The sequence below is a fragment of the Miniopterus natalensis genome, chromosome 3, assembly GCF_054644295.1.
Source record: "Miniopterus natalensis isolate mMinNat1 chromosome 3, mMinNat1.hap1, whole genome shotgun sequence".
NCBI classification, from domain to species: domain Eukaryota; kingdom Metazoa; phylum Chordata; class Mammalia; order Chiroptera; family Miniopteridae; genus Miniopterus; species Miniopterus natalensis.
This window is the reverse complement of record NC_142083.1, coordinates 6,674,411-6,702,214: the sequence shown is the minus strand read 5'-3', so window position 1 is coordinate 6,702,214 and position 27,804 is coordinate 6,674,411. Positions and strand designations below refer to the sequence as shown.

General features: G+C 41.6%; 1 protein-coding gene across 3 annotated transcripts; it reads right to left on the bottom strand.

Moving 5' to 3' along the window:
• Positions 1 to 235: 235 nt before the first annotated feature.
• PRKAA1 (protein kinase AMP-activated catalytic subunit alpha 1) lies at positions 236 to 24,797 on the bottom strand. Of its 3 annotated transcripts, XM_087815285.1 has the most exons (9): positions 24,677 to 24,797; positions 14,301 to 14,442; positions 12,605 to 12,698; positions 9,309 to 9,453; positions 7,528 to 7,615; positions 5,310 to 5,534; positions 3,575 to 4,061; positions 3,350 to 3,476; positions 236 to 580 (listed from the first exon to the last, which is right to left on the bottom strand). In XM_087815285.1, the coding sequence occupies exons 1-9, from the start codon at positions 24,774 to 24,776 to the stop codon at positions 336 to 338; spliced, it is 1,653 nt and encodes a 550-aa protein (XP_087671411.1). In that variant the 5' UTR covers positions 24,777 to 24,797; the 3' UTR covers positions 236 to 335. The 3 variants fall into 3 exon arrangements, with proteins under 3 accessions (XP_087671411.1, XP_087671409.1, XP_087671410.1); XM_087815283.1 differs by lacking the exon at positions 24,677 to 24,797 and adding an exon at positions 23,471 to 24,032 and having other exon boundaries at positions 12,605 to 14,442; XM_087815284.1 differs by lacking the exons at positions 12,605 to 12,698; positions 24,677 to 24,797 and adding an exon at positions 23,471 to 24,032.
• Positions 24,798 to 27,804: the final 3,007 nt, after the last annotated feature.

The window sequence follows — 27,804 nt, the reverse complement described above, 5'->3', positions numbered from 1 at the left end:
AACATATGAAGGCCTTTATGGTAAATTAATATTCTACAAAGCCCTGTGTACACTAAATATAAAATAGCCAAAAATCAAGTGAGCCTGAGACCTATAATTCATTGTGTATATTATATGATGCTATATGCCCACTGAACAGTGAACAAAATTATCTTGATTCATTTTTGCACATTAGGCTTTTAACTATTAATCATGTCCCAATCCCTGTGCAAAATGCATTCCAAAAGGCCAGTCCTCAGTTATAATTATGTATAACTTGATTATAAATGGAAGCATTTGGCTATGATTTATTATGCATGCTTATTGCTATCAAAGAAATAAGCAAAGTTTTAGGTTTACTGTGCAAGAATTTTAATTAGATTCGCACACATCTCAAAAAATTCTATTGTGTGACTTCCAGGTCTTGGAGTTAAGTCAACAGGAGAAGAGTCAAGTGAGGTCACAGATGAGGTAAGAGAAGCTTCTGCGGACTTTCCTTGGGCCTCAGCATCTGAGTCACTCCTTTGGCAAGATCGGTAGTTGCTAACTGATCCCGATCTCTGTGGTGTAGCAGTCCCTGATTTGGCTTCAGTAATTTCATCTGGGTAAAAAATAATTCAATTTATTATAATCCATTACACCCCCCAAAATTTTTAATAGTATTTCATTTTCTTCTTTGCAACCACTGACCAGCTATCAGATCCTGTCTATTTTGAATACCTTCTCAAACACAGGCAGAGCATCTGTACAGTATTAAATTACTCATCTTTTTTACACACAACATGTATTCTCCTGATGGCTAATCAAGGTGGGGTACAGTACGTAGCTACTCATCAATCTTGCAATCCAAGATTAAGAGCCCAAAAACTAATAACTTGGGGCTTAATAAACATCAGTCCTTAGCAATAAAAATGAATCCCTCTATAATGAAATCATAGAATAAATGCACTTTTGGAAGATATCTCATCCAACTCCTTGTTTCATCAATATGAAAACAAACCACAAAAGTTAAGTGACTTGCCATAGGTACGAACTGAGCAGTAAATCAAGAACCCAAGTCTCCTAACCCTCATCACAGTGCTTTTCACTCACCCATTTTCTCTTCATATTTACTTTAAGATCTCATAAAAGAGCAACAATGAACAAATTAATGAACAAAAGCAGGGAAAAACTAAAGTTTTAGGAACACAATACAAAAACAATAAATGGTCATTGCATTGGTAAACCCAGGTGCTAAGGTTGAGAATTTGATCCAAAAACAATGAGAAAAGTAAAGCCCATTCCATATCTCAGACTGCATTAGTATGTATTAGCAGATAAACACCTTTTGGACATAAAGATAAGCAGACAAACAAGTCTGGCTAGCATGTCGCAGCCCAAACCTGTCTTTCTGATACTATGTAGAAACTATCTTTGAGTTTATAAAGAAAAGATATTCATAGGTGAATCTCACCTGACAATCCCATACAATCTCAGATGAACAAAAATGGCAACACATCTTAACTCGATTGGGCCAATGAAGAATTGCCATAAACAATTATAGGCTTTGTTTATGAGAGAACTTTTATATATACATCTATACCTTTTAATAATGATGGAGAAAGAAAGAATATTTACTTGAATTATGAGTCAAATGTGTTCCAACAGGCTTTTTAATATATAAGGTAAATTAGTTTTAACAGCAATACAGATGGGAAATCTGAGTTAATGTAAATTTCAAACCACATCAAGATTATTTACCATTTACTGTAAGTATTATAGTCTATCATATGTATATACCTTGCCATTCAAGATATTTTCCGTATTGAAAAATAAAAGCAACAACAAAACCAAATGTCTGCTTTCCCCAGTGAATTACTTCAAGTTAATCAATCTAAATAGTTGAGGAGGATATATTCTGGCAAACTATACATAATGGTAATCAGAGATGCATTTGCTAAATACAGATTTTCATTTTCTAACTACTGAAACAGTAAAACGATATTCAATATAATTAATGTTTCTTTAATAAAATTCAAGGTATTTTAGGAAGGTCATTAATTTAATGACCAAGTAAAAGACCTAATTTAAAATTTTAAATATTTCAGTGACTTGATCATCAGGTTGTCTCTGATTATTTATAGTAGCTGGTAAATAGAAATGTACAACAGTCTAGGTTTAAGGTGTCACTGTTGGCTAACTATGATAGTTACCTTGGACATAAGATGCTTAGTCTCAGGAATCCTTCTACAGTGCATTTTATATAAAAATGATCTATTATTGCCCAGTTGGGCATGGCTCAGCGGTTGAGTATCGACCTAGGATCCAAGAAATCATGGCTGGATTCCCAGTCAGGGCACATGCCCAGGTTGTGGGCTCGATCCCCAGTGGGGGGCGTGCACGAGGCAGCCGATCAATGACTCTTTCATCATTGATGTTTCTCTCTCTCTCCCCCTCCTCCTTCCTCTCTCTGAAATCAGTAAAGATATATTTAAAAATAAAAAAATGACCTATTATTCAAGCACACTTATGGAAAGGTAAAATTGGAATCATGTAACTCGTAAAAATGTCTATAGTGTCAGGCTGAGAGGAAAAGGCTGGTTCAGCAGAGAAAAATAACCAGAAATTCCTACAAAACATTTCTAAGTGCCCTGCAAGAAAACTTACTCAGCAAATAATCCCTTGTCCTATGAGCTACTAATCAAATCTATTTACAGTGCCTTGTCACTTAACTCTAAAAACTAATAACTATACTCTTATCCTTACATGAAAAATAAAAATTTTATAAAATATCAGATACAAAAAATTAATAAACACTTACGGAAAAGTCAACATTTCTAAATAAAACATTTTACCAGAATAAACCACATCAAAAAAACAGAAATGTTTAACTGCTAACACATACTAATGCAGTCTGATCCTAAGAATTTAAGGATTCTACAAAATAATTTTTTTTAAATCCCCACCTAAGGATATTTTTCCGATTGCTTTTCACAGAGAGAAAGAGAGAGAAACATCCTGTGAGAGACACATAGGTTAGGTGCCTCCCGCACATGCCCCAGCTTTGGCCAGGGATTGAGCCTGCAACCGAGGTATGTGCCCTTGGTCAATATCGAACCCAGGACCCTTCAGTCTGAGGGCCGATGCTCTAACCACTGAGCCAAACCAGCCAGGGCTACGAGATAATCTTAAAAGGACAATATACTCTAAGACTATAATAACAAGATTCACAAATGTTGACATCACGAGGGCACAGGATCTCACATCTCATACTCTTTTGCTGTTGAGTTACTAGGGACAATTCAAGAAACTTCAAAAGAATCAAAGACAAAAAGCCCAGTTCAGTAACAAGGGCCAGTATGTCACCTCTGGCGTTTTGTCAAGGACGTACCATCAATACTTCGGAAATCCAATAAATACGTCCTACTATCCACTTGGTATAACTGTAGACTCATTTTGGAGTACGTACTTGTCACAGGATTCTTCCTTCGAACACGCAAATAATACGGGTTTACAACCTAGCATATGGTAGGGACAAAAACAAAGTCAAAAGCAATTCTATAAAACACTACAGGTCTGCCCAATGGGCTAATCGTCAGAATGCTTTCTCTCCTACCTTCCACTCATAATCCAGTTGTTTGATTGCTCTACAGACTTCTGCCATGATATCATTTGGTCGACTTTGACTTCTGATTCCCAAATGCCATTTCGCTTTCCTTACACCCTGGTGTTTGGATTTCTGTGGATTTAATTCATCCAGGGTATGGCGTGCCCTTGGTGTTTCAGCAACCAAGAAGGGCACTCTCTCGGGGTGGGGCCGAGTCAAGTGGTGATCATCGAGGAAAGAATCGGGGGGGCTTGTGGCCAAGTAAAAGTCTTTCGCCTCATTCATTATTCGCCTGTTGTCTATTATGAGGTGGTAGGCAACTGCCAGCGGGTCCTGGTGGTTTCGGTTATAGAGGCAGCTGAGAACCTCCTCTTCTGAGCACTCAAACTTTTCACACACTTCTTTTAAGGCTTCGTCATCAATCATGGTTGAACTATATGATGGATCCTCAGGAAAGAGATATTTTGGAAGATCCTGTTTAAACCATTCATGTTCCCTGAGAGAAAAAGGCAGGGCAAGAAGAAGGGTTGTGAGTAGAGGTGAGACTGAAAGTAACAGTTTGGGGAATTTAGCATATAAATTCATTTATGTTTATACTCATGTTTTTTTAAGTTGAGATTTTCCTCTTCTGGCTCACAATTCATTGTATATATTAGGGGAAATGCTGCAGCCTCCCTTTGATTTTAAAAGGGAGAAAGCAATACTGTAGTAACAGGAAAAGAAATGTGTATACCTGAGGTTACATTTAAGTTGGAAAAAATATGTAAAACAAGAAAAAAGATCTCTCAGATATTTTAAAACATAAATTTTAGAGAATGATTTGTCCATTTCATCAGTTGGTCTCTTTTGGCTAGTCTACAGCATACGGACTGAATGGAAAGGCACCAGGCTCTGAAGTCTACATACATAAAACCTTTCCTCCTCCTTTGTTACCCTAATGCCTTCGTTTACTAGCCCCAGAGCTGCATCTCATTTCTTCCTTCCATCTCAGAGAACTGTGCTATTGAGCTATTATAAGACCAAAGAGAAATTCCAGGGAAGGAGGGCACACGGACATAATGGTAGACGAAACATGGTCGGCAGCAAATTTTAAGTGTTCCTCTGAAATGTCTCGTCCAAATTTAAGAAGCAGATTTTTCACCATCACTTTTGGCTTATTTAAGCTATTGCGTTAAACCATAAGTAACTGGCAACATTAATGGATTTTTTAACCTACAAAACAGCAATTTCATGGGATTCAGCATCTGCTACTACAAAAAGTATGTGTCATTGATTATATTAAAATTTTCAAATTCCTTGAGATGAACGAGAGGAAAAAATATAATTCATGAGATTAGAACTCAAATAGCTACACATAAATTTACCATTAAAAAGTATTCATCCTAATGAGAATACATAAAAGTCAAATATGAAGCATACTATAAAAAATCTTAAAGAATCACTACAAAATCTAATACCCTCCCAGGGTCCTTTTCATTTTTCATTAGCTATTTTTTTAACTTAAAAAGTATACAATGTTCACTATTACAATTTCAAAACAAACAAAGATGCATAAGTAAAAAGTGAAAGTCCTCCCTCCTACCAATCTTACAGTACAGTGTATATTTTTTAATAAAATAAATAAATGTGTCTATACACAATTGTTTAACATAGAAACAGTGCTTACTGTCCTGCAATGTTTTCTTTCACTTAATTTACAATATTGATACTATTAGATCTGATTATCTCCAAGTTGCTTTATTACCTGATATCTTTGATTGTGGCCCTCTTCATGGGATCCACCTGCAGCATATGTTTCAATAGGCTAATCACAGAAGGATTTAAATACTGAGGGGTATAAAAGATTCCATCGCATATCTTCTTAAAAAGGGTTGGCACATGGTCATCATCAAATGGAAGCGTTCCACATAACAGGGCATAGAGAATAACCCCACTGCTCCATATGTCTACCTCTGGGCCTGCATACAGTCTGCAACAGGAAATGCCCGTTGGATTAAATAATCATTAGTAACTTGAGAGTCAATCATTTAATCAAAAATCTTAAGTACAGATAATTATTAGTCAGAATGTTGTTTGTGTAATCAGTGCTATATACTACACATGAAGATTTTGTACTAATTCTATCAGTATTTTCTTTGAAAGCAAAAGTCAAAAATTTGTTTTTTAAGTTACAGTCTATAGCTAAAATTCTGTTCTTACTACCTATGTGCTCCTGAGAGCCAACCAATAGAGCCAAACCTTGAACTAATATGTCATTGCTGAATTTAAAACCACTGTTGTTTGGTTCCAGAAGAGAGAGGAAATGATCTTTCACCAACTGAGAATGTTCTTTACTGATGGACTCTAAATCCAGCCTCCCCAATAACCCGAGATGTCCTCAAGGTAAAGCGGGCCTGCAGCTGTGGGCGGAAGCCAAGCCAACTGGTTCAAAGACGGTTCTACTTGCAACACACTGCAGCCAACTGCCTAGACTAGCTGCAGACTGGTTAGATAACCCATCAAAGTCTGGCTTCAGAGAAACAGTTTCTTTAAGCTGGTCAAAGAAGTTGTTAAACTGATCCATAAACACTGTTTTGAAAACAGAAGTTTCCATTCTTCCAGATCTTACAGAAAGACCTTATACAAACTAGAAAAATCAGACTTTAGTCATGGCCCAATTGCATATATTCATAATTACAATACGTTTATTTTCATTTATTTAACCCTGCCCCCAGTATCTAAGTCTTGAATTGTTTTCTTCCCAAAAGAATTCAGACAACACAAATGATTTTTTAAAGAACTCTGAACATTAAGTTAACATAAAATGATAAAACCTGATAAATCTAAAATTAGGACACTTCTGCCTTGTTCATAGCCATGACTTTACAGAAATATAATTTCTCTGAGCAGGTTAGGCAAGCAAGCTTATGAAAATAGGAAGAAAGTACTACAATATTTCTGCATTATGAATTAATCAAGATCTGAAACAAAGAAACGTGGTTTGAATAAAAGTTCTTACAAGCTAACTATAAAAACTAGTAAAGAAAATCAAATCAACTTTGTGTTGAATCTCAGTGGTATCACGAGGAACAATTAGTCTTCAAACAACTTGACTTCCCTGTCGTCTAAACTATTCAAAAAGCTGCACCATACAAAGATTTTCACCTCACACATTAGCTTAGTAAAGAGGTTAGAATTCTTATAATATTGCAGTCTCTAAAAGATTTTTAAAGTGAAAATTCAAAATAAATGAAGTCTGAAGATTTTACTAATACTTGAGCCTTCTCTGTAATAAGGTGATAATACACCTTATCATAAAACCTTAAGCTACGACCAAAATACCATCTATTTGAAAAATTAAAGTTACACATTACCCTTTTAATTCTTCATCTAAGTAAACAGTAAACCACTTCTAACTACTAGATACTTCAGTATTATTCAAGTTTTTAATGTCTCACCTACCTTTAAACCTCACTGATTTTAAACCTTCAATTTCTTCCACAGGAGGGGAAACGTAAGTATTCTCATCTAACTACTGTAATATAACACTGACCTTGCATACCAACATTCTCCTCTATACATGGAGGCGTTAATTGTAATGTTTTATTTTTAAAACAACACTTTTGCCCGGCCAGGCGTGGCTCAGTGGTTGAGCATCAACCTATGAACCGGGAGGTCACGGTCCGATTCCCGGTCAGGGCACATGCCCGGGTTTCAGGCTCGATCCCCAGTGGGGGGGGGGGGCATGCAGGAGGTGGCCGATCAATGACTCTCTCATCACTGATGTTTCTCTCCCTCTCTCTGAAATCAATAAAGATATATTTTAAAAAAATTTAAAAAAGAATACTTTCTGGATAAGAAAAGAATAAGCCTTAAATGTTTTTCCTTTCACTAAATTAAACATTATACATACTATAGACTAACAACATCCAGGAGGAAAGGACAATTACAGGGGTACTGAGGGGAGGGAGTGTCAATCCTACCTTCCTGAAATCACTTCTGGGGCAGCATAGTTGGGCGAGCCACAACTGGTTCTTAGGAATTCACCATCTGACATCATGTTTGAAAGACCTAGAAATGCACAAAATCGACTCCTCAGGATTTTCCAAGGACAAAAATAAAAGCAAAACTCCATTAAACAATACAACTGAATCTGCATTAAAATAATCATTTTATTCTTTGCTTCAACAAAATCCTCTAGTCTTTACTGTTCCCAAATATTTTGCACCTGTGCCCTAAAATTTGTACTCTATTTCAACATTTAAAGTTATTACATTTTTGGAGTTTAATGAGTATATATTAAGCTATTAGTCACTGAGCTTACTGGAATAAACTTGGCATGTTTAAATTTTATTAATACAGCCCGGCCAGGCATGGCTCAGTGGTTAAGTGTCAACCTAGGATCCAGGCGATCAGGGTTCAATTGCCGGTCAGGGCACATGCCCGGGTTGCGGGCTGCAGCCTATCAATGACTCTCTCATCATTGATGTTTCTCTCTCTCTCTCCCTCTCCTTTCCTCTCTCTGAAATCAATAAATATTATAAATAAATAAATAAATAAATAAATAAATAAATAAATAAATAAATAAATAAATAAATTTTATTAATACAGCCTGGCCAGGCGTGGCTCAGCGGTTGAGCGTCGACCTACGATCCAGGCGATCGGGGTTCGATTCCTGGTCAGGCCACATGCCCGGGTTGCGGGCTCGGTCCTGGTCAGGGGTGTGCAGGAGGCAGCTGATCAATGACTCTCTCATCACTGATGTTTCTATCTCTTTCTCTCCCTCTCCTTTCCTCTCTTTGAAATCAATAAAGATATTTTTTTTTAAAAAAAAGTTTAAATTTTATTAATACAGAAATTACTAGAAAAAATGTAGAACAGAGAATTAAAATGGAAAGTTTTTCCTAACCCCCGTTTCTTTAACAGAATATAATAATTTTGAAAATCAGAGTTCCCTCACAGTTTTACTCCAAAAAGACACCTCTGCCTTCTTAAAAATGTCCTCTATATAAAAGTAATTATGACAACTGAGGTATAAGGAAGTCAAATAATTTAGTCAGTTACCAAAAAACAGAACAAAAAAATAGCAGCTCAGGGCTGGTTGGCATGTTCAGTTAATTTCTATACACTAAAAAATATATATATATTCAAAACAGAAAAATATTTATAAGAAAATCTCTGATTTGAAATGAAGCTAAGCAAAAAACATTGCAGAGATCCACTTTTCTGTTAGATTTAATGTCAATGGCAGTTTATACAGGAAATAAAAGGAAATTAAATTCATCTTTCACAATCCAAATAACGTTCCTCAAGCTGAAATGACGTTTTTCTCAAGATAAAATTGTTTTTCTAATATTTAAAATACCTTTTTTCCCCCTAAACAATTTTGTTCATATAGTTTACCTTCTGGCTTTCAAAGTTTGAATAACTCCATCCCAGTCTCTCCACCTGCTCCATAACTGATCAAAAGAACACACTGGAAATAGGCTGCTCCTTCACACATAATAGGCTCCTTCTGATGACGTCTCTACTGCCACCAACTTAAATTGTTTACCTACTGTCACAAAACTCAATTTTAAAGAAGACATAAAGCTAAAAAAATAGAATGCCTTATCTTTTCGCCTTTCTGTATGCTCATGAACAAAATGGTGAAGCTATACTACTCTGGGATACTAGGTCTACTACATAAAAGTGGAAGTTACCTGAAGAATGCTACTCCTGCTCGTTAAACGTGATGAACATATGACTATAAAAACCTCCTTACCAAAATCAGCTATCTTGGCATTCATGTGTGCGTCAAGCAGGACGTTCTCGGGTTTCAGGTCTCTGTGGACCACCATGTGCCTGTGACAGTAATCCACTCCAGAAAGGATTTGTTGGAATAGACGTCGACTTTCTTTTTCATCCAGCTAAAAAAAGTAGAGAGGCATCTTAAAGGTGTGTGCAAAAGAAGTTCTTTTACCTATAATTCTCCAATCTACAAAACTGTATGAATGCATGAAACCTTCCAAATGAACCTCATTTACAATGCACGTTTGAAATGCAGAGGAGATGCAGCACAAAACAGAAATGCTGAGAGGATCTTGGAACCCAAGTCAGTAACAAGTTTTTAATGTTACCACTGTCATGGCCACATTGTTACAGCTTGCTTTCCTTTATATCTCATGAGCTATTTCAAATAGTTTCAATTTCTGCCTAAAACCAGACATGTTTTCTATAAATTCAAAACGTTTCATCTTTCACTCCTTTAACAAATATTTATTGAACACCTACTGCGTGCCGTGCACTGTTTAATGATATATAGAAACAAAATAAAGGACCTAACACAGTTGACGAGAACAGACAAAAGGAATGCGTGATATAGTGCACGGAAGAAAAACAAGGCAGGGCAAGGACACAGTTATGCTGTGGTGGGGACTTCATGTTAGACTTCATGAGGAAGACACTTAAGTACGGTCAATGAATTAGCAAGCAACCATCTCATGTTCTGAAATAAAAGACGTTCTAATTCTAACAAAAGGAAAACCTTAATTCCACTTATTTTATAAAATATAAAAGCATTTACCTTTAATCTACGTACTGAAATGATTATCTTATGCTAAAACTACATTTTAAAAAATATTCTTTTAAAAATTATCTTTCATTTATCCATATTTTCTTGTTTTTTCCATAATCATTACTTGGACATGCTTGCTATTAATTCTTTAGGCAGCGAACTCTAATGTGCACTTCTCTAACTCAGACCACATATTAGCATTCTAAAACCAGACTTTTATACCTTAAATTGCATGGATGATCTGGGAGAAAAGATGAAATAATTTTTTTTGAAAACCAAATTAAAATGATCAAAGTACTATGAGATACCCACCCTTCCTCCGAAAAGAATACTAATGAATTAGCAATCTAACACCTTTATTTCTAGAAGAAATGTAAGTTGATTTTTAAAATATTTATATCAACTGTGCTAAATAAAAAAAGAATGTGTTCTAAATGTGAAAGAGAAGAAAACTTAATTGACTAAACAAAATATAAGAGGTAAAATAACTCGAGAGGCTACAAAACAATGAAGATTATACTGAACTGATAATAAATACAGTACAAAGGATGAGGGAAAGATCTACAAGGTCGGTTAGAAAGGTCAAAGCGCATTTCCAGTTAAACACGACAGACTGAGCCTTGGTCTCCACTCCCTGAAACATTACCAAAATGACATCAGCACATAAAGACAAAAGAACCAGAGAAGAGACAACAGCAATCAAGAGGAGTCACCATGCTGGAGAGCAGATGAACAGTGCCCAAGACTTCGCCAGGCAGGACGCTAGCGAAACCCAAGCCTACAGGGACAGAGACCAGTAATAAACTTGTCTGTACACAGAACCCTGGAGAGGCTCAGAAATGGGAAGTATTGGGAATTTTTGAAGGTAGATGTGAGAGGTGGGCCGAAAACAGAGGACACTGGTTGAAGAAAGACGTTTTAATCTCACCTCTACTAGGGAATAAGACCCGTGATTTACTCTTTAGTAAGGATGACTCAGCTCTGTCCTCAAGGACACCAAGGCAGGGATGAGGCACCAGAAGGAAAACAAGGGGATTAAGTGAAAGTTAACATACTAACTAGGGACACCTGCAGCCTCTTCCCCATCCAGCTTCCGAGCGCTGGCAGCTAAGCTGATACCCTCAGAGAAACTGCAAGGTTTTTCTGGAGCAACTATCTGATCCAAGGAAAGATGTTTTTTGTTACTGACATTTGGTGTACCCTAATAAAATGGACAGGTCCCTACCTAATCAACCTATGGGAGGCCCACCTATCAGTAAGTTCCACCCACATGAGCTTGGCATTTAGTACCCCATTCTCAAGTGAGTGGACAGCCAGTGAGGAAGGGCCAATGCACAAAAGACAAAGGAAGACCAATAAAGTGAATTAAAAAACCAGGGAGCAGGGAGCACAGAGCGTACAGGAACAATGCAGGGAACCCGAGAAAAACATTTAACTAATTGTCATCTTCAGATAAGATCATTACACCTGTGGAGAAAACACAGGCTATTTAAAGAAAGAAAATTTCAGAATATAAGAAAGATCTTTGAAACAGAAAATATGACAACTGAAATTTTAATATGCAACAGAAAAAGCTGAAGAAAATTCCCATAATGTAAAGCAAACTGACAAAGAAATGAAAAATGGAAAAGAAAACAAGATGCCAACTAAACCTGTGTCTATTTCCATTTTCTCCAGGCAGAAAAAGGGAGGTGGAGGGATACACGGTGAATAGAGAAGTGGAATCCTGAAATTTACATGAACCATGTTAAGATATGGCAAGTCAGGATGAACTTGGTTAATGAGTTGAGTTTGATGAAAATAAACATAGGCCATACAGAACAAGTGAATGACTGATATAAAGAAAGGTTCAGAGGGGGGAAAATGGATTCTCAGTGCTAGGTGCAGCTTTTCAGTAAGAGGCTTTTGCAAACCACATAACCTGGGTGTGAGAAACAGTGTGGGCAGGGGGCAGCGTTCAGGTTTTGGATCCGTAACTTAGGATACTGTTCAAAATGTCTTCTATAGTTCCTTCCAGCTCTACATTCTGTAAGTCTAACTCCTACCTCCTTCACGGAGCCTGTCCTTACTACTTCAGGTACGACAGATTTCTGAAACCAGAAAATGAATGCAATTTAAATGTGGCTAGGGTTGACGAGCAAGGCCTAGTAAGGATTAAATATATACTTAAAGATAAATATGTAAAGTATCTGTATGCCCCCGAGAATTAGGTCTGAAAATCATGGGTTCTGTGCTCTCATTCCAGTTCTGTCATTAGTAAGTCATGTGACCTCGAGCAAACATATAAACCGTGGGTCTCAGTTTCCACATCTGTGTAAGTAGGCTGAGGAAATAATGTTTAAGGTCCTTACTAGCTCTAAATACTCTATGATTCTAGACAAACATAAGAGTAAGGGAAATGGTTATTAAATAGACCTCTTAACAAAACTGCTTTCAGTGTCCTGAAGCCAGTAAGGGATGGGGGGAGTTACAAACAGATACAGGATTAAATCGGAGCTGCTTACCCTTCCATTTTTACAGATATAATCAAATAGCTCTCCTCCTGAGACATACTCCATCACCATGAAAATATCAGATGGTGTACTGATGACCTGGTACCTGGTGAGAGAAAACATTATCTACCAATATTAACACATATGAACTCATTCATTCAATAAATATTTATTAAGCACCTACAATCTTCCAGGTACTGTGCTAGGAGCTGAGATAACTGCAGGAAACAGAACTTCTCTGCCCTCCTGGAGTTCATGTTCTAGGAGCCAGGCAACAAACATTCAATAAATAAGCGTCATCTCAGGGGGTGGAACATGCTATAAAGAGAAATAAAGCAACTAAAGGGGATCTTTCACCTGGAGTGTTCAAGGAGGGCCTCTCTGGTAAAGTGGTATTAGCAGAGCCTAGTGGAAGTACCGGATAAACTGTGCCATTACCTAGGAAGAAGGTGAACCAGGCAGAGGGAACAGCAAGGGCAAAGACCCCACGTGGAAGCCTGCCTGGCATGTTCAAGTGATGTTAGGAAGGCTGGCAGAGGGCCCTGGGAGAGGGAAATAGGATGTGGAGTCAAAGAGGTGACTGGAGACCTGAGGACACAGAACCTTACAAGCCGGGATGGAGATCTGGCTCTTACTCTAAGAGAGATGCAGGTTTCAAGCAAAGTAGTCACGTGATCTGGCCTATTCACACGTTACTGTGGCAGCAACGTGAAGAACTGACCACTGACCGTAGACAGTCCCGGTGGGTGCAGCGGTCAGTCCGTGAGCGAGATGAAGGGAGCTCAGACCGGGGTGATGGCAATGGCGGAACGGAGACAAGAGAATGGAATGGACGGCAGACGTGAGGGCGGTGGGGAAGTTAAGGTGGCTCCCAAGCTTCTGCCCTGAGGAGCTGGATGTTAACTGAGATGCGGGAGACGGGGAAAAGCCGGTCTGGGAGGGGAACAGCGAGTTCTGTTTCAGCCACGTGGAGTTTCACGTGCTTCGCGGACATCCACACGGACGTAGAAAGCAGGCAGTGGGCGTGAGTCTGGAGTTCAGGGCAAAGGCTTCAAAGCGGGAGGTGGATGCTTAGGGGCCATCAGCACACGGACATATTTGAAACCATGACACCTCAACACGAGAAGAGGTGAGAGTGAAACAGATTTTGAGTCATTGAGTTCAGACAAAAGTCTAAGCAGTTTTAACTTACAACCTGTAGCATAAAGCTGAGCGGTGAACAAAGTACCTAAAAACCCTACAACTGGCAACTGAGAAGCACCGGTAATGTTACTGCCCTTGTGCACAAGTGGACTCCTGACATTCTATTATCTGCTCTTTGTCTTATCAGATGTCAGCAGCTTGGGGAAAACCCTTCTGACTGCCTGTCTCTAGTGAGGGTAACTGACACGTGGAAATCTGGGGATTAAGAGTTTGTCCTAGCAAATCCCTGTTGGTCCTGCAGCAAACAGGGCGCTGAACGTTATCTATCAGAAGGGCATCGATCCAGAAGAGAACGAGTGAGAATGGTAACTGCTGACACGCACAGGGCGAAACGGGAACGCAGGCTTCCGGGACCCTGAGTGGGGTCAGATACAGAACAGGGAGAAACATCACCCTCAGGAACAGACCGAGGAAACGCCGGTCGTCTCCCTCACTCATCGTATTAATTAGGTTAACAAAGATGATGGAAAGTGGTAAGGCTGTATTTAATATAATCAGGTCTTACAGTTTAATTATGTGAGGATGGCGGAAAAGCTTGAGGTTCTGAATTTCTCTGCGGATTTTTCCTACCACATCGAGGCTGCGAATCTTCTGTCGATTGAGTATCTTCACAGCGACCTTGTGCCCCGTCAATTCGTGTTTGCCAACTGCAGGAGAAATCGTTTAATGAATTAGTACATAGTTAGACACATTCTAAGAGTAGGAATCTTAGCATTCTCAGAAAATACTTGAGCGGGTTTAACTTCCTTCCAGTTCCGCCCGATTTACCCGTGAATATCTGAGTGAGTGACTAAGTGGGAGGACACACAGGAACATGGTACCAGGGGTCCCCTTCCAGGGAGGGAGGCTGGGCGGCGGAGGGAGAGAGAAAAGAAACTTCCTTTTCTTTTATCGTCTCTCCATTTATTTTTCATTCTTTAAGCTATCAGACATACAATCACAATTATGAAAACACCAAATATGGATTTTTAAAGAATGATATAATTTTATTAGGAGAATGAAGGTGTAGAGGAAAAGGTGTAAGAGCTAACATCCATCTACCATAAGAGGCGGTCGACCAGAAACCCTGTGCGCGGAATCAGGCGCCTGTGTGGATGCGTCACTCACAGACCCTGGAGGCTGGGCACGTCCAGGAGGGCAACCACCCGACGTTTCTCTCCCATGGACGTTTCCCTCTCTCTCCCTTCCACGCCCTAAAATCAGTGTCCTCGGTTGAGGATGTAAAAACCAACACCAAAAACCCAGGAGTAAGAACCTTACAGATCATCGGGTACAATGGTTTTCAACAAGTCAGTGCCCTGCCCCAGCAGGCTAACCAAGGCAGCGAGTGACGGCGCCCTGCCCACCAAAGCCCAACTCAGCCAGAACCAGGGCGGGCTACTTCCGCAGTATTCTGAATTTTTTTAAGCTACTTTGCTTAAATATTTTAATTAATAGTATTAAATCCAAGGTCAAGTTATACAGATATTCCGCAATGGGAGAGGAAAATCTTTGTTAAATAAGACTCAGTGTGTTTAAGTCAGAGTCCTGACGCGCAATCCTTTCCAATACAACTTTCCACCTAAGTTCAGCTTCCAATCTAGAGATCCTTTAACCTTCACAATATCCCTACAACACAACCTTCCCAGCAAAGGAGCAAATGTGCAACTGCAGCACAGTCTACTGGAACCCAAAGGATTATCACAGAATCATAAGGTGAAAATCCATTTTTAAATTACTACAAGGTAAAAGGAATCTCTAAATTTAACTGCCCTTTATATAGCTCCACTAATCTCAGAACCACCCATGGCTAAGAAATTAGAGCAGCTTCCTGAAATGGCAGAGTAACAGAATGCACTGGATATACTCCTATCAAAACCTTATTAAATATACATGAAATTAGTGAGGAGGAAAACCCTACAGTCAGAGCTAAAATGAACTGTGGGAATCAAGCACACTCCTATTTCTGATAAGGCTTTCTCCAATCTCCAGTACCAACCAGATGTGATTGAGAGCAACCAGCTTGGTTGTAAAAACACAATTCAGGCCCTGGCTGGTGTGGCTCAGGTGGCTGGGTGTCCTTTGGTGCACCAAAAGGTCGCAGGTTCGATTGCCACTCAGGGCACATGCCCAGGTCTGATCAATGCTTCTCTTTCACATCGATGTTTCTCTCTCTCTCCCTTCCTCTCTCTAAAATCAGTAAACATACACACAATTCAGGAAGCATTTTCTTTCTGAGGCCCAGTTTATTGATACCTGAAATAGTAATCACCTCTGTCCCAACTACCCCCCAAACTTCCAAGCCCTGGCTTCCTAGGAACCTTTTCCCATTAATTGCACAGCTGAGACAGACTGGGAAATATGCACAATACTAGATAATACCGCAGACTGAGACCTGGAAAGAATATTAAAGCAGAATCCATTTAGGCTAAACTCCAACACAAATCAGCCAGTCTCCTCTCATGTCATACCCTGCTTAATTTAGTTTCAATCCTGAGTAGCTTTAAGAAACAACTGGAATTATCACAAACCCCAGAAGTACATTCTGTCATTAAATAAGGAAATGCAAGAGGAGCTCCAAAGCATTCTCTCAAATCCATTCGTTTGGCATCATGCAGTAAGCATCTCCTGCATGCCAGTTAATGCTGCCAGGGAAAACAGTACTGACCCAAAGCGACCTGGGTTCCCGGACCTTCCTAGCCTCTGAAAGTGACCAAAATAGCCATGAGTTTAAAAAAAAATAAAAAAATTACAGTACAAAAGAATAAAAAGGGAGGGGGGAATACACATTAAGGTCACCCAAGAAATGAGTGTTTTAGGACACATTATTAACTATTTTAAGGTGATAGTTAAGAGAATATAGAAGTTATGAAATAAGAGCAGAGTAAGATGACTTTTGCAACAGAAACAAATCATTTCGAAAGCAGTAAGTTGTAGCACAAATGTGACAGAAACATTTATGCAACACAAACCAAAAATGAGGAAGAACTGAGCAAGAATCGGAGGGAACGGGACAGGGAATCAAGTAAAATCCAACTCATGAGTAATTAGGGAGCAGAGGATCAACCCACCTGTTTATTTAATTATACACAAATCTTGGTTAAAAGCATTTTAAAATGAACAGGGTGTTAATTTTCACATACGACATATGGACTGGAAATTTCGTCCGCTAAATCGAAGTCCGCAAAATCGAGGGTTTACTGTATTCACAGAGCACCAAGTCCCTGGCAGGGATTTCACCTACTATCTAAAAACTGTAGGAACACGTTCAGTCACAGAAGAGCAGAGGAAAAAACAGGTGCATCTGACTTGAATTTAAATCAGATTTTTTCAGCAAATACTATTTTTAAATAGTATTTTAAATCTAGTTAATATGCAATGTAACTTAGGCGTACAATATACTAGTTACTATTCACGACATTCCCACCGTGTACCAGATATGCAGACCCCTCAGCAGCCCTGAAGATCCGTGTCGTCAGCAACACTCTGCAGGGAGCAAAGCACCGTAAGAGGAATTAACCTGCCCACGGTCGCACAGCTAGTGGCCTGCAAAGCCAAACTTGAACCCAGGTCTGTCTCAAAATATTGTGCTTTTTCCAAAAAGGGCCAAGTGAAAGGTAGTAATTTTTAAAAAAACGACAATCCTCAAATGATATTACTTAGTACAACACCACAAATATAAATATCCTTTTCATAGAACACAAACAGTTAAACATATCAGAGGAACCCTTAGTTTATTGTCTTATAGTTTTAAAAAGGACAATAATTATGCTAAAACTTCATTTACTTATTTAAGCAATAGTTAATGAGTACCTGCAACTACTATACGCCAGGCACTGCTACTGTGACCTTCTTTCGGTACAAGAAGATGAACCCTGTCTACTAAAAACCTGCCTGGCATCAATTTCAATGTTTTAAGACAGGATACCAGAAGATATTTTATTTATTCTATCAAACCAACTTAAAAGTTACTCAAAAATTAAGGTATTGCCCGGCTGGCGTGGCTCATCATTTGAGCATCGACCTAGGATCCAGAAGATCGGGGTTTGATTTCTGGTCAGGGCACATGCTCCGGTTGCAGGCTCGATCCCGTCGGGGGCATGCAGGACGCAGCCCATCAATGACTCTCTCTCTAATCATTGATGTTTCTATCTCCCTTTCTCTCTCTCTACCTTTCTCTCCCTCAAATCAAGAAAGACCTATTTTTTTTAAAAAAATTAAGGTATTATTAAGGAGAAATGAAGAGCATAAAACTATAGGCATATAAAATACAAAGGCAAGTGTAGGGGTTGAATAGTGTCTCTCCTCCCTGAATTCAAGTCCACCTGGAACCTCAGAAAGTAACCTTATTTGGAAAAAGGGTCTTTGCAGACCTCATCAGCTAAGGATCTCAAGATGAAATCACTCTAGATTTAGGGTGAGCTCTGTATCTAGTGACCGGCGTCCTTATAAGAGGAGGAGCGAACACAGAAAGAAACACAGACACACACACAGGATGTGGCCATGTGAAGACCAAGGCAGAGATTGCAGTTTTGCTGCCACAACCTAAGAAACACCAGCAGCCACCAGAAGCTAGAAGAGGCAAGGAACAGACTCCCCCCTAGTTTTTTCAAAAGGGCTGTGACTCTACTAACCCCTTGATTCTGGGCTTCTGGCCTCCAGAACTGTGGGGGAATAAATGTGTTGTTTTAAGCTGCTCAGTTTGTGGTACTTTGTTACTACAGCTCTAGGAAACTGATATAAGTTTATCACTTTATAAGTGAATTTTCTAAAATGATATTTACCATTAACATTAACAAGCTAACAGAAGTAATCTCTTCTGAAAGCAGGCTTTTTAAACTACTCCACATGCCCAAGCGCTCTTAAATGGAACACACTGTACATGACTAGGGACCAAGCAGATGTTCGACACCTATGAGCATCAGTTACTCCCAGCACCCTCGCATGGTGACATCATGGGAGTCACTTGGCTGGATGGGACTTCTTGCTCCTAGACTGTATGTCCAGCTCCTGTGGTTTTCTGCTTTTTAAAGTTGTGTCCCATCATTCACAGTCTATCAAGAGCCAACTATTACAGCCTCCTCTCCCATGTTCTAATTTAGGAGTTCTAATTTTCTGTGGGCTAGAAAACTTATAAAACTAAATTATTAAAATAAATTTTATAAAGTATGCTCTACAAAACACCAGGACTGGAGACTCTCCACAGGAAAAAACCTCCATAATCAAGGAAGTCTGGGAAAGGACATATGTTCTCCCCTTTCAAAACTCACTATGGGCCCTGGCCACGTAGCTCTGTTGGTTAGAGCATCATCTCGATACGCCAAGGTTGCGGGTTCAATCCCTGGTCAGGGCACATACAAGAAGTAACCAATGACTGCATAAATAAGTGGAACAATAAATCGATATTTCTCTCTACCTTCCTCTCTCTCTAAAATCAGTAATTTTTTTTAAAAAGTCAGATATTCTCATGATTAAAAAAAAAACACAACTCACTATGCATATTAACGCTATAGAAGCTCTGAAAAGCCCTGTAGTAAAGAAACCTGTTAAAAGTTGTTTAACCTGGTATTTCCCAGTCTTAACTGGATATAGGTTTTTCCTTCCGAGGTTTTCAAATAATGTCCAACATTGATGAGTCTAAAATATTTCCTCTTTCAGAGTAGGCAATATTCCCTCTGTTTATTTCCTCCCAGCAAATCTTGGTAATTTAAGGCCATCACATGATTATCTGTGTGTTTTCCTTACTTACAGGAACAGAAATATTTGCCTTGAACCCAATTACCAAAATACTTCAAAATTAGAATTTATGTTGCATAATACTTTTCAAACTATCGTGTCTTATAGCTTACGGAAAAAACACACATTCTCACATTTAAGCCTCACAATAAACCCAGCTTTCTCAAAAGTAAACTAAACATTCGCCACTGACTAAGCTCAGTTGCAGCCAAATTAATTGCTGCTTCATAATTGATCAATGTCATAAATGGACCCTGCCAGGATATGCATTACTAAGAGATGCGTCCCTTTTCCAAAGCTCAAAATTCTACTTTTCAGACTCTCGCTGTGTAACAGTAGTGCTAAGGCGTTACTTTTGAACGAAATGGAAGACCTGTACATCATTAAGCAAAGGTTACCAGAATTCACCTCTCCCTCACACGAACAGGAAATTAGTCAACTAAATCTTAGCTAACAACCTGTTCTTGCTCTCTAAAGGGAACTTTGTCTAACTGTAGAACATTGTAACAATTGCTCTTCTAATCAGATATGTAATCTTTTTTAAAAAATATATCTTTATTGCTTTCAGAGAGAGGAAGGGAGAGGGAGAGAGACAGAAACATCAATGATGAGAGAGTCATTGATCGGCTGCCTCCTGCAAGGCCCCCACTGGGAATTGAGCCCACAACCTGGGCATGGGCCCTGCCTGGGAATTGAACCTCCATCTCCTGGATCATAGGTCAATGCTCAACCACTGAGCCACGGCGGCTGGGTGGATATGCAATCTTGAAGTGAAACAAGATCATACTTTGAGAGGATTTTAAATAGGAAAGAGATGCCACCTACAGATAGAAATATCGATTGAAGATATTCTAATCACCTAATGATTACTTCCCCACTGTAACATTAAAAGTCTCATTTATAAAAATATTAGCAAAAAAATAATCCTAGAGAGGGGTAAACTTTAAAAGCTATTGGTGGAAATTTGAGAAAGCTACCTTTATTATTTTTTTAATCCTCAACAAAGATATGGTCATTGATTTTAGAGAGAGGAAGAAGGGGGAGAGCGAGCAAGAGAAACATCGATGTAAGACAGAGACACGGATCAGTTGCCTCCCACATGCGCCCCAACCGAGGATCGAACCTGCAACCTAGGTATATGCCCTGACCGGGAATCAAACCCACAACCTTTTTGGTGTAAGGACGACACTCCAACCAACTGACCTACCCGACTGAGGGGGGAAATCTACCTTTAACAACACTTTCAGCCATCCCAAAAGGCATACCAAATATCCATGTCTCACCCACCATTAAACAGTAAAATAGTACAGCTGAAATCCAGTATGACTCTTCCCAGATCTTTCTCCTTCCTCTCCCCAGAGATAACCACTATTTTGAATGCAGTGTTTCCCACAAATTTGAACCCATAAACAATACAATATTGTTTTCCTGTGCCTCTCTTGCAAATTTAATTTTGTTTATTCTTTGAACACATAATACCCGTACTACACAATTCAAAAGTGCAAAAAGGATACACAGTGAAATGTCCCGATACCTAGCTCCCCTCCCCTGAACAACTAATGTAGCAGTTTCATGTGTACCTTTAAAGAGACACTTTATTCATAAATAAGCAGTTACACTTAGACACATATTTGCCTGGTTTTAATATTTATATATGGTAGGTATACTATACATATCATTCTGCTACTCCCTCATTTCTCCTCTTAAAAGTATACCTTGAAATTGTCCCCTAAATTATATAAAGTCTCTTGCTTTTATTTTCATGTTTGCAAGACACATCACTGTATGAATAAACCATAATTTAACTAATGTCCTATTAGAAAGTTGCTTCCAATCTTTTGAATTTGCAAACAATATGGCAATAAATAACTCATTTCACACACATGAATATAACTATAGGATAAATTCCTAGAAAATAAATTACTGGATTAATTTTAATAAATACTGTCACACTCTACAGAGGTGGTACCAATTTATACTCCCACTAGCAAAATATGAATGCTTTTGCATGTTTTTAAAATTTATATAAATGAGTGTAAACATTCTTCTGCTGCTTCTGCTTTAGTGACCTAATCTTATATACTTGTGATTCACCCATGCTGATGTGTATATATATATAGCTCTAGTTCAATTATAGATTTTTACTTAAAGAAATGTTTAAGTAACTTCCACTATGATTCATTCACAAAGAGAACAGTCATCTATTTACCTGACACTGCAGTTTTATGTAGAAATACTTGCCAACTTAATAGATTCTATGTATAAGCAACTCATTTGCCAAAGACCATCCACCCCACTAAAAAAAAACAGCCTTCTCTTGGAAAACTAACAAAAACTGCCATTTTAATTTACTGCAATAGTCACATGGGGGGAGACCTTGGAAGTAATAAAAGATAATTCAAGCATAATTCCAAATTACCCCTGTTGTCTGTTTCAACTTTCCCCTCAAAATGTTACCATTAAGTTTTTTAGCCTGTAATAAGAAACAAAATAATCACTATAAATTTACAGTCCCCTCCTTCCCCAAAATTAAATTTCATCTAAGCATGGAATATTACATTGGGAATTCTCCGGCATTATCAATATCACATCTTCTATTAGATTCCTTTTCTATGTGAAATTTACCAATGTGCTTAACTAACTTTAAAAGCTCTATCTACTCCAAACTGTCTCCATTGAAATACATGGCTAATCATATTATTCATAAGAATTCTTGTCAAATTAGGGGTAGTGTAAGTTACCAACATCACCACTATAGTAGTTATCTTTGCCTGCTCTCTGAGCATCTATATCCCCCTTTCTCCTAATAATACCCATGTCTGTGTATCTACCCTGTCTCCCCACACTACCCAAGTACTTCGAAGATCCCCTCCCCCACCCCCACACAACACACGCATATCCAAGAGTGTCCATGTCCCTGTAAGGGTAATTCCATCTCCCTTGCTAGTGCCGACTTAGGAACATAGCCTAAGCTGGTTGGCACAAGGCATCCCTGGCCTAAGGGACAGGATGAGCCAGTGAGATTCGAAGAGGTGCACGAGCACTTCCTCTGGAGAGAGGACTGCCCAAAGAGATGTTCTTGGCCAGGTTCAGCTGGATTTTCTATTACTTGGGGCAAAAGGCATCCCAACTGTTTAACTGTTAAAAATGGGTGAGCCCTGGCCAGGTGGCTCAGCTGGTTGGAGCAATGTCTGGTACACCAAAAGGTCACAGGTTCAAGTCCAGGTCGGGACACATACCCAGGTTCCATCCGCAGTTGGTGCACCTATGACAGGCAACTGATCGATGTTTCTTTCACATCGATGTTTCTCTTTTTCCCTCCCTCTCTCTAAAAATCAGTAAACATAATACTTGGGTGAGGGTAGAAAAAGTACCGGTTGAGGATTTTGACCAACATCAACTAATGTATTTACGTACAAACTGAACCACATCTGCGACGCTTTGACCAGTGCTGGCCTTTCTGTGCGGGGTGAAGCTGCTGACCTACCTGATGAAGCTGTTGACTCGGACGGACAGTGTGAGCGAGGCACGAGTGGAGGCCTGAAGGCTCAGGAAGAGCAGCCACTGCTCCTCACGTCACAACCATACCACAGACCAAGTCCAGAAAACAAGACTTCCTCTTGCTTTCCTATCTGCCAGGCCAAAAGCCCCCTAGCAAACTGAAAAAAGTGAGACCTGACTCCTCTCAGGTCTACAGCAGGAGCATGATGAGCAACCTAATCCAAGCAAAACTGTGGGAGAGGTGACGGCATCGAGAGTCATCACTATCTGGGGGCATCAATGAGCATTTTTTACCAATACTTGCAAACTAAAAGCAGTTTGTAATTTGTGAACAAGTAAAGAGACAGCATAGCCAAAACAGATAACTTCAAGGGCACAGAAAGAACCGTCTTACTGACCTAATCCAGACCCACCCTAATTAATGGCTGTTATCGCCCTATTCTGGCATTTGCGTCTTACTTTCTTAGATTGTTGGCCTTGCTGATTTTCATAGGAAGGTTTAGGCAGCTGCTTCCCTGTGGGCTACACAGCAATTTTCCAGTTCTATGACTCAGAAAGGGCAAGAGAAGGAAGGGTTCTCCTCTTCCATCCCTAGATAAAATCAGAAAATGTTTATTTAGCTCTGGTAGGGCAAGGCTCAGTCAATTCACTGTACAGACTTTCAGAAACGTTTCCTTCTTTCACATCGAATATCTATACGTAAGTCATAGGCTCTTGCGTATCCAAAGCCATAAATTATTACCTGTTTCATACTATTCTCCTCTGCAGTCCTAAAAGCAAAGTCAAATATTTTAAAGAAAAAAATATATATATGTATGCCTCACAAAGTTTGCAATTAAACTTCTTGTGCCAGAAGCTGGAGGACTAGAGAGCAAGTTTGCTATTTCCAGAATACTGTGTTGAAACCCAAGGGTAAGAGAGCCCACAATGTTCTCAAAAACAAAAAAACAAAAAACAGAAAAATGTTTTCAAATGACGGGCACTAAATTGTTCGTCGACACATACATGCCCTGTGCAGATGAAGGCGCTGCAGCCGCGGGCCAGCGAGCACCGTCTGGGGGCAGCACCGCCCGGCCCCCGGTCTGGCGCACGGGCTGCGCCCCGCTCAGCGGCGGGGCCCGGCGTGCGCTCGGGACCGGGCCCCTCGTCACCTCCCCCGGGAGGGTCCTTCCCGACACACGGCCTCTTCCACGGTTCCATTCCCTGAGCTCCCCCACAGCAACCTGGCTTTGGGGGAACACACTTCCCCCAGGGGCAGCGGCGAGCAGGTAGGTCGCCGGCCTCCCGGAGGGGACGGAAACAAGGACAATGCCCGGCACGGACAGGGCGCGACGCTGGCCCCGGGCCGAGGGAGCGCACACGGGCCGCTCCCGGGCTCGGGTCCCGGCCCCGCGCCGCGCCCCCCGCCGCGCCCCTGGCCAAGTTCGCGCCGCCGCCGCCCCGACCAGCCCCCGGCCGCGGCGCCGTCGCCAAGGCGACCGGCCCCACCCCGCCCCCACCCGCCCGGCCGCGCCGCAGCCCCGCCGGCCTCGGGCTCGGCTCCCGCCGGACGCGGGACCGGGGCTGCCGAGCCCGGAGCCCGGGAGCGCGGGGCCGGGGGATGGAGGCGCGAGGAGCGGAGCGGCCGGTCCCGGCCGGGGCCCAGCGTCGCCCCGGGGTCCTCACCCTTCACTTTGCCGAAGGTGCCCACGCCCAGCGTGTCCCCCAGGATGTAGTGGCCGATCTTCACCCGCCCGTCGTGTTTCTGCTTCTCGGCCGCCGCCATCTTTCCCCGGGAACTGAGTCTGCGCAGGGCGCCGGGGGGGCGGGGGGCGGAGGGCGGGCGGGGGGCGGAGGTGGGACGCGGAGGGAGCCCGCCGCCGCCCTGCGCGCACCGAGGCCCCGCCGCCGCCGGCGCGCGCGCTCCCCCTGCGGGCCGGCGCCGCCCCCGCGCCCCCCCCGCCCGGCCCCGCCCACCTGCGCGTCCCCGCGCCCCGCCCTCGGCCCCGGCCCCGCCCACCTGCGCGTCCCCGCGCCCCCCCGCCCGGCACCGCCCACCTGCGCGTCCCCGCGCCCCGCCCTCGGCCCCGGCCCCGGCCCCGCCCACCTGCGCGTTCCCGCATCCGCGTCCTGCATGCGTCCCGCGTCCCTCCCGCCCCGCACAGCCCTCCTGCGCGCGGGACAACTCGCTGGTCTCTGGTCGCTGGTCTCTGGTCGCCGGCCGCTGGTCGCTGGCCTCTGGCCACGCCTCCCGGGCGCCCACCCCTCCGTCCCCGCCGAGCCTCTGCCCCCCGCCGTCCCCCCGGCGATCGCCGCCGGCTGGGGGACCGTCCCGGTGACCGATCCCGCTCGAGCGGCGCCCGCGCGCGGCGTTACCCGGCAGCCTGACCTGACACGTGTCGGGCGCCGTCCAGCCCTTGCACTTTCCCCGCGCGGGGGATTAGAAGCCGCGCTGCGCTGCCGCTCGCTGCTTTGACGGAGCAGCGCGTACCCGCTGCGCCCGGGTCTTTGTACTTGGAGCGGTAGGTTGCTCTTGGCACCGCGGCAGCTCCGGCAGCGACGTGAGCCTCGCCGCCTCCCGGACGCTTCCCCGAAACTTCCTCCCCAGGGGGAGCTCCTGGGAAGGGCCAGGTCGGGGACGTGCGGCTGTTTGGGGTCCAGGACTGGGGCATCGCCCAGACCTTTCGATGGATTGGAATTAGTCTGTCAGATGACCAATAAAATGTAGGCTTTCGCTGAACTGAAAGCAAGGCTCGCGGGTGCATGCATCAGGTCAGTCGGCAACCTGTTTTTTAGCAGGTAACAATGACCAGCATCTAAAATAGTGTTTTGATGAGAACACTTTCTCACCATCTTTAAATAAAAATGATTTGCACTTTTTAATCTGAAACAGCTGCGGCATTAGGACTTAATTCCCTCGTGGTTCAGGAGGCTGAGGTGCCAGGGCTCTAACGCCAGGGCCCTTGAGGCAGGTGTGAGCCATGCCCTCCTGGCTGGAAGTCCTTGAGGCCACCTGGGGCTTGAATCTTACCAAAGGTTTGGCCACTTTCTGCTTTGCACTCGCTGAAGGGATGCTCCTGTGAACTTGAGGAGTGAGTGCGTGCTTTTTCCAATCCAAGCATCTTTATTGCAACTTTTTCACAGTACGGACATCTGCCCTTTTGCACTTTTTATTGTGGTCACAACATGCTGGTTTTGAGGGTGCTGTGGATCCCACTGTATTTTTCATGAGCTGCAGGTGAATGCAGAAACCCTTTTTCTGTAATTCTTGTCTTGGTAAATTTATGACAGATCCTACCTGTACAAACGAGACACTCCACACTTTGTCACATTATGTAGTCTGGCTGGGGGCCTCTTAACTATTGAGCAGAAATCCCAACCATGAGTGTGGTGACCAAAGAGGGCGCAGAGAGGAAGCCAACAGGAATGGACAAATATTTATCTTTGTTGGAGAGAGTAGGACGTAGACTATTCCCTATACAATGGGATCACGCCCTATCATAGGGGAAGTAGAGAAAGTATACTTACTTTTAATAAATATACTTGATTTGTAAAAAAAAAAAAAAGTGAGTTTATTAGTCAGCTATGTTTCTCTAACATGAGCAGAATCCAGTGTCCAAAAAACCCCCAAAACCAGCTTATATGATCTCAATTTTGCAGTGTCATAGCATTTGGGCCAGTGTCAATGGGCAAAGAGATGGACTCTTCGTGAAAATAATATAAAAAAGTAAAAGACTAAAAATGTTACTTTCTTCCAGTGGAAGTTACCCAACTGTCGTGATTTTTCAATGTTTCCCATGTTTGAAATCGTGCATTAAGTGCTGTGTTGTTTCAAGCAAGGACTGCAGGGGAAGGCAAGCCCTGAGCTTAGACTTACATCTGATAAGCAGAGTCCGTTACAGCTAGCCTTGGAGAGATCATCAGTTCCTACTTATTATGGACTGCTCATATTTTGAAAGGCAAAAAGTTGAGAAGCTATTGATTGCTGAGATATTGGGGGCGGGGGGCAGAAGTGGTTACCATCGTGATTTCTGCTCTCCGGTTTCTTCACCTGTCATTCCCTGGTTTGCCTTGTGAGCTTCCGCACCTCAGGCTTTTTGGATCTCCACAAAGCACAGAGCTCTCTGGACTCTCTTAGGGAAAACAAAGCACTGTAATCCCCCCCACCCCCTGAAATAGTATCTTCAATTACTTTAAATTTGTATCATGTCTAGAATTTAACCCAAGTTTCAGTTATTTCTTTAAAAGAAAAATCACAAGGTCCCTTAGCTCAGTACAGTGCCAGTTAAGCCACAGAGCAAACGGAAGCTGAATTTTACAAGCCCACTGCCAATCTCTCCATGAAACAATGAAGGCCCAATTAAGAAAGTAAACTTTTTTTAGCAGAAACATCAGTTTGCTTCTGCTTTGGTATTATTTTAGACTATAATTCTATTAATAAATATTTATTAAATGCCAGCATTCACTCAAAAGCATTGTTGGAGAAATAAAACCTAAAATCATAGATCAAAGGATTGAATAGAAAGTTAGGAGTCATCCAGTCTCCCATAGTCTAAGCAGCTGGTGTTTTTCTTGTCCCGTTAAAAACTGATTCCAACTAACAGTTTCTAAGAAAGTAATAAGACGTCTTTATTTCCTTGCTTTCTCTTTCCTTCATTCCTTTTTAAAAAACTTTGTCATATTTCCTTCCACTTTCTCTTCCTTTCATGCTCCCATTGATCCATTCCCGACTTTCACTTCCTTTTCTTCAGGCATCTGAGAACCACCAGACACTGAATAGATAGGAAATGAAGAGTCATGCTCCCGGCTCTGGT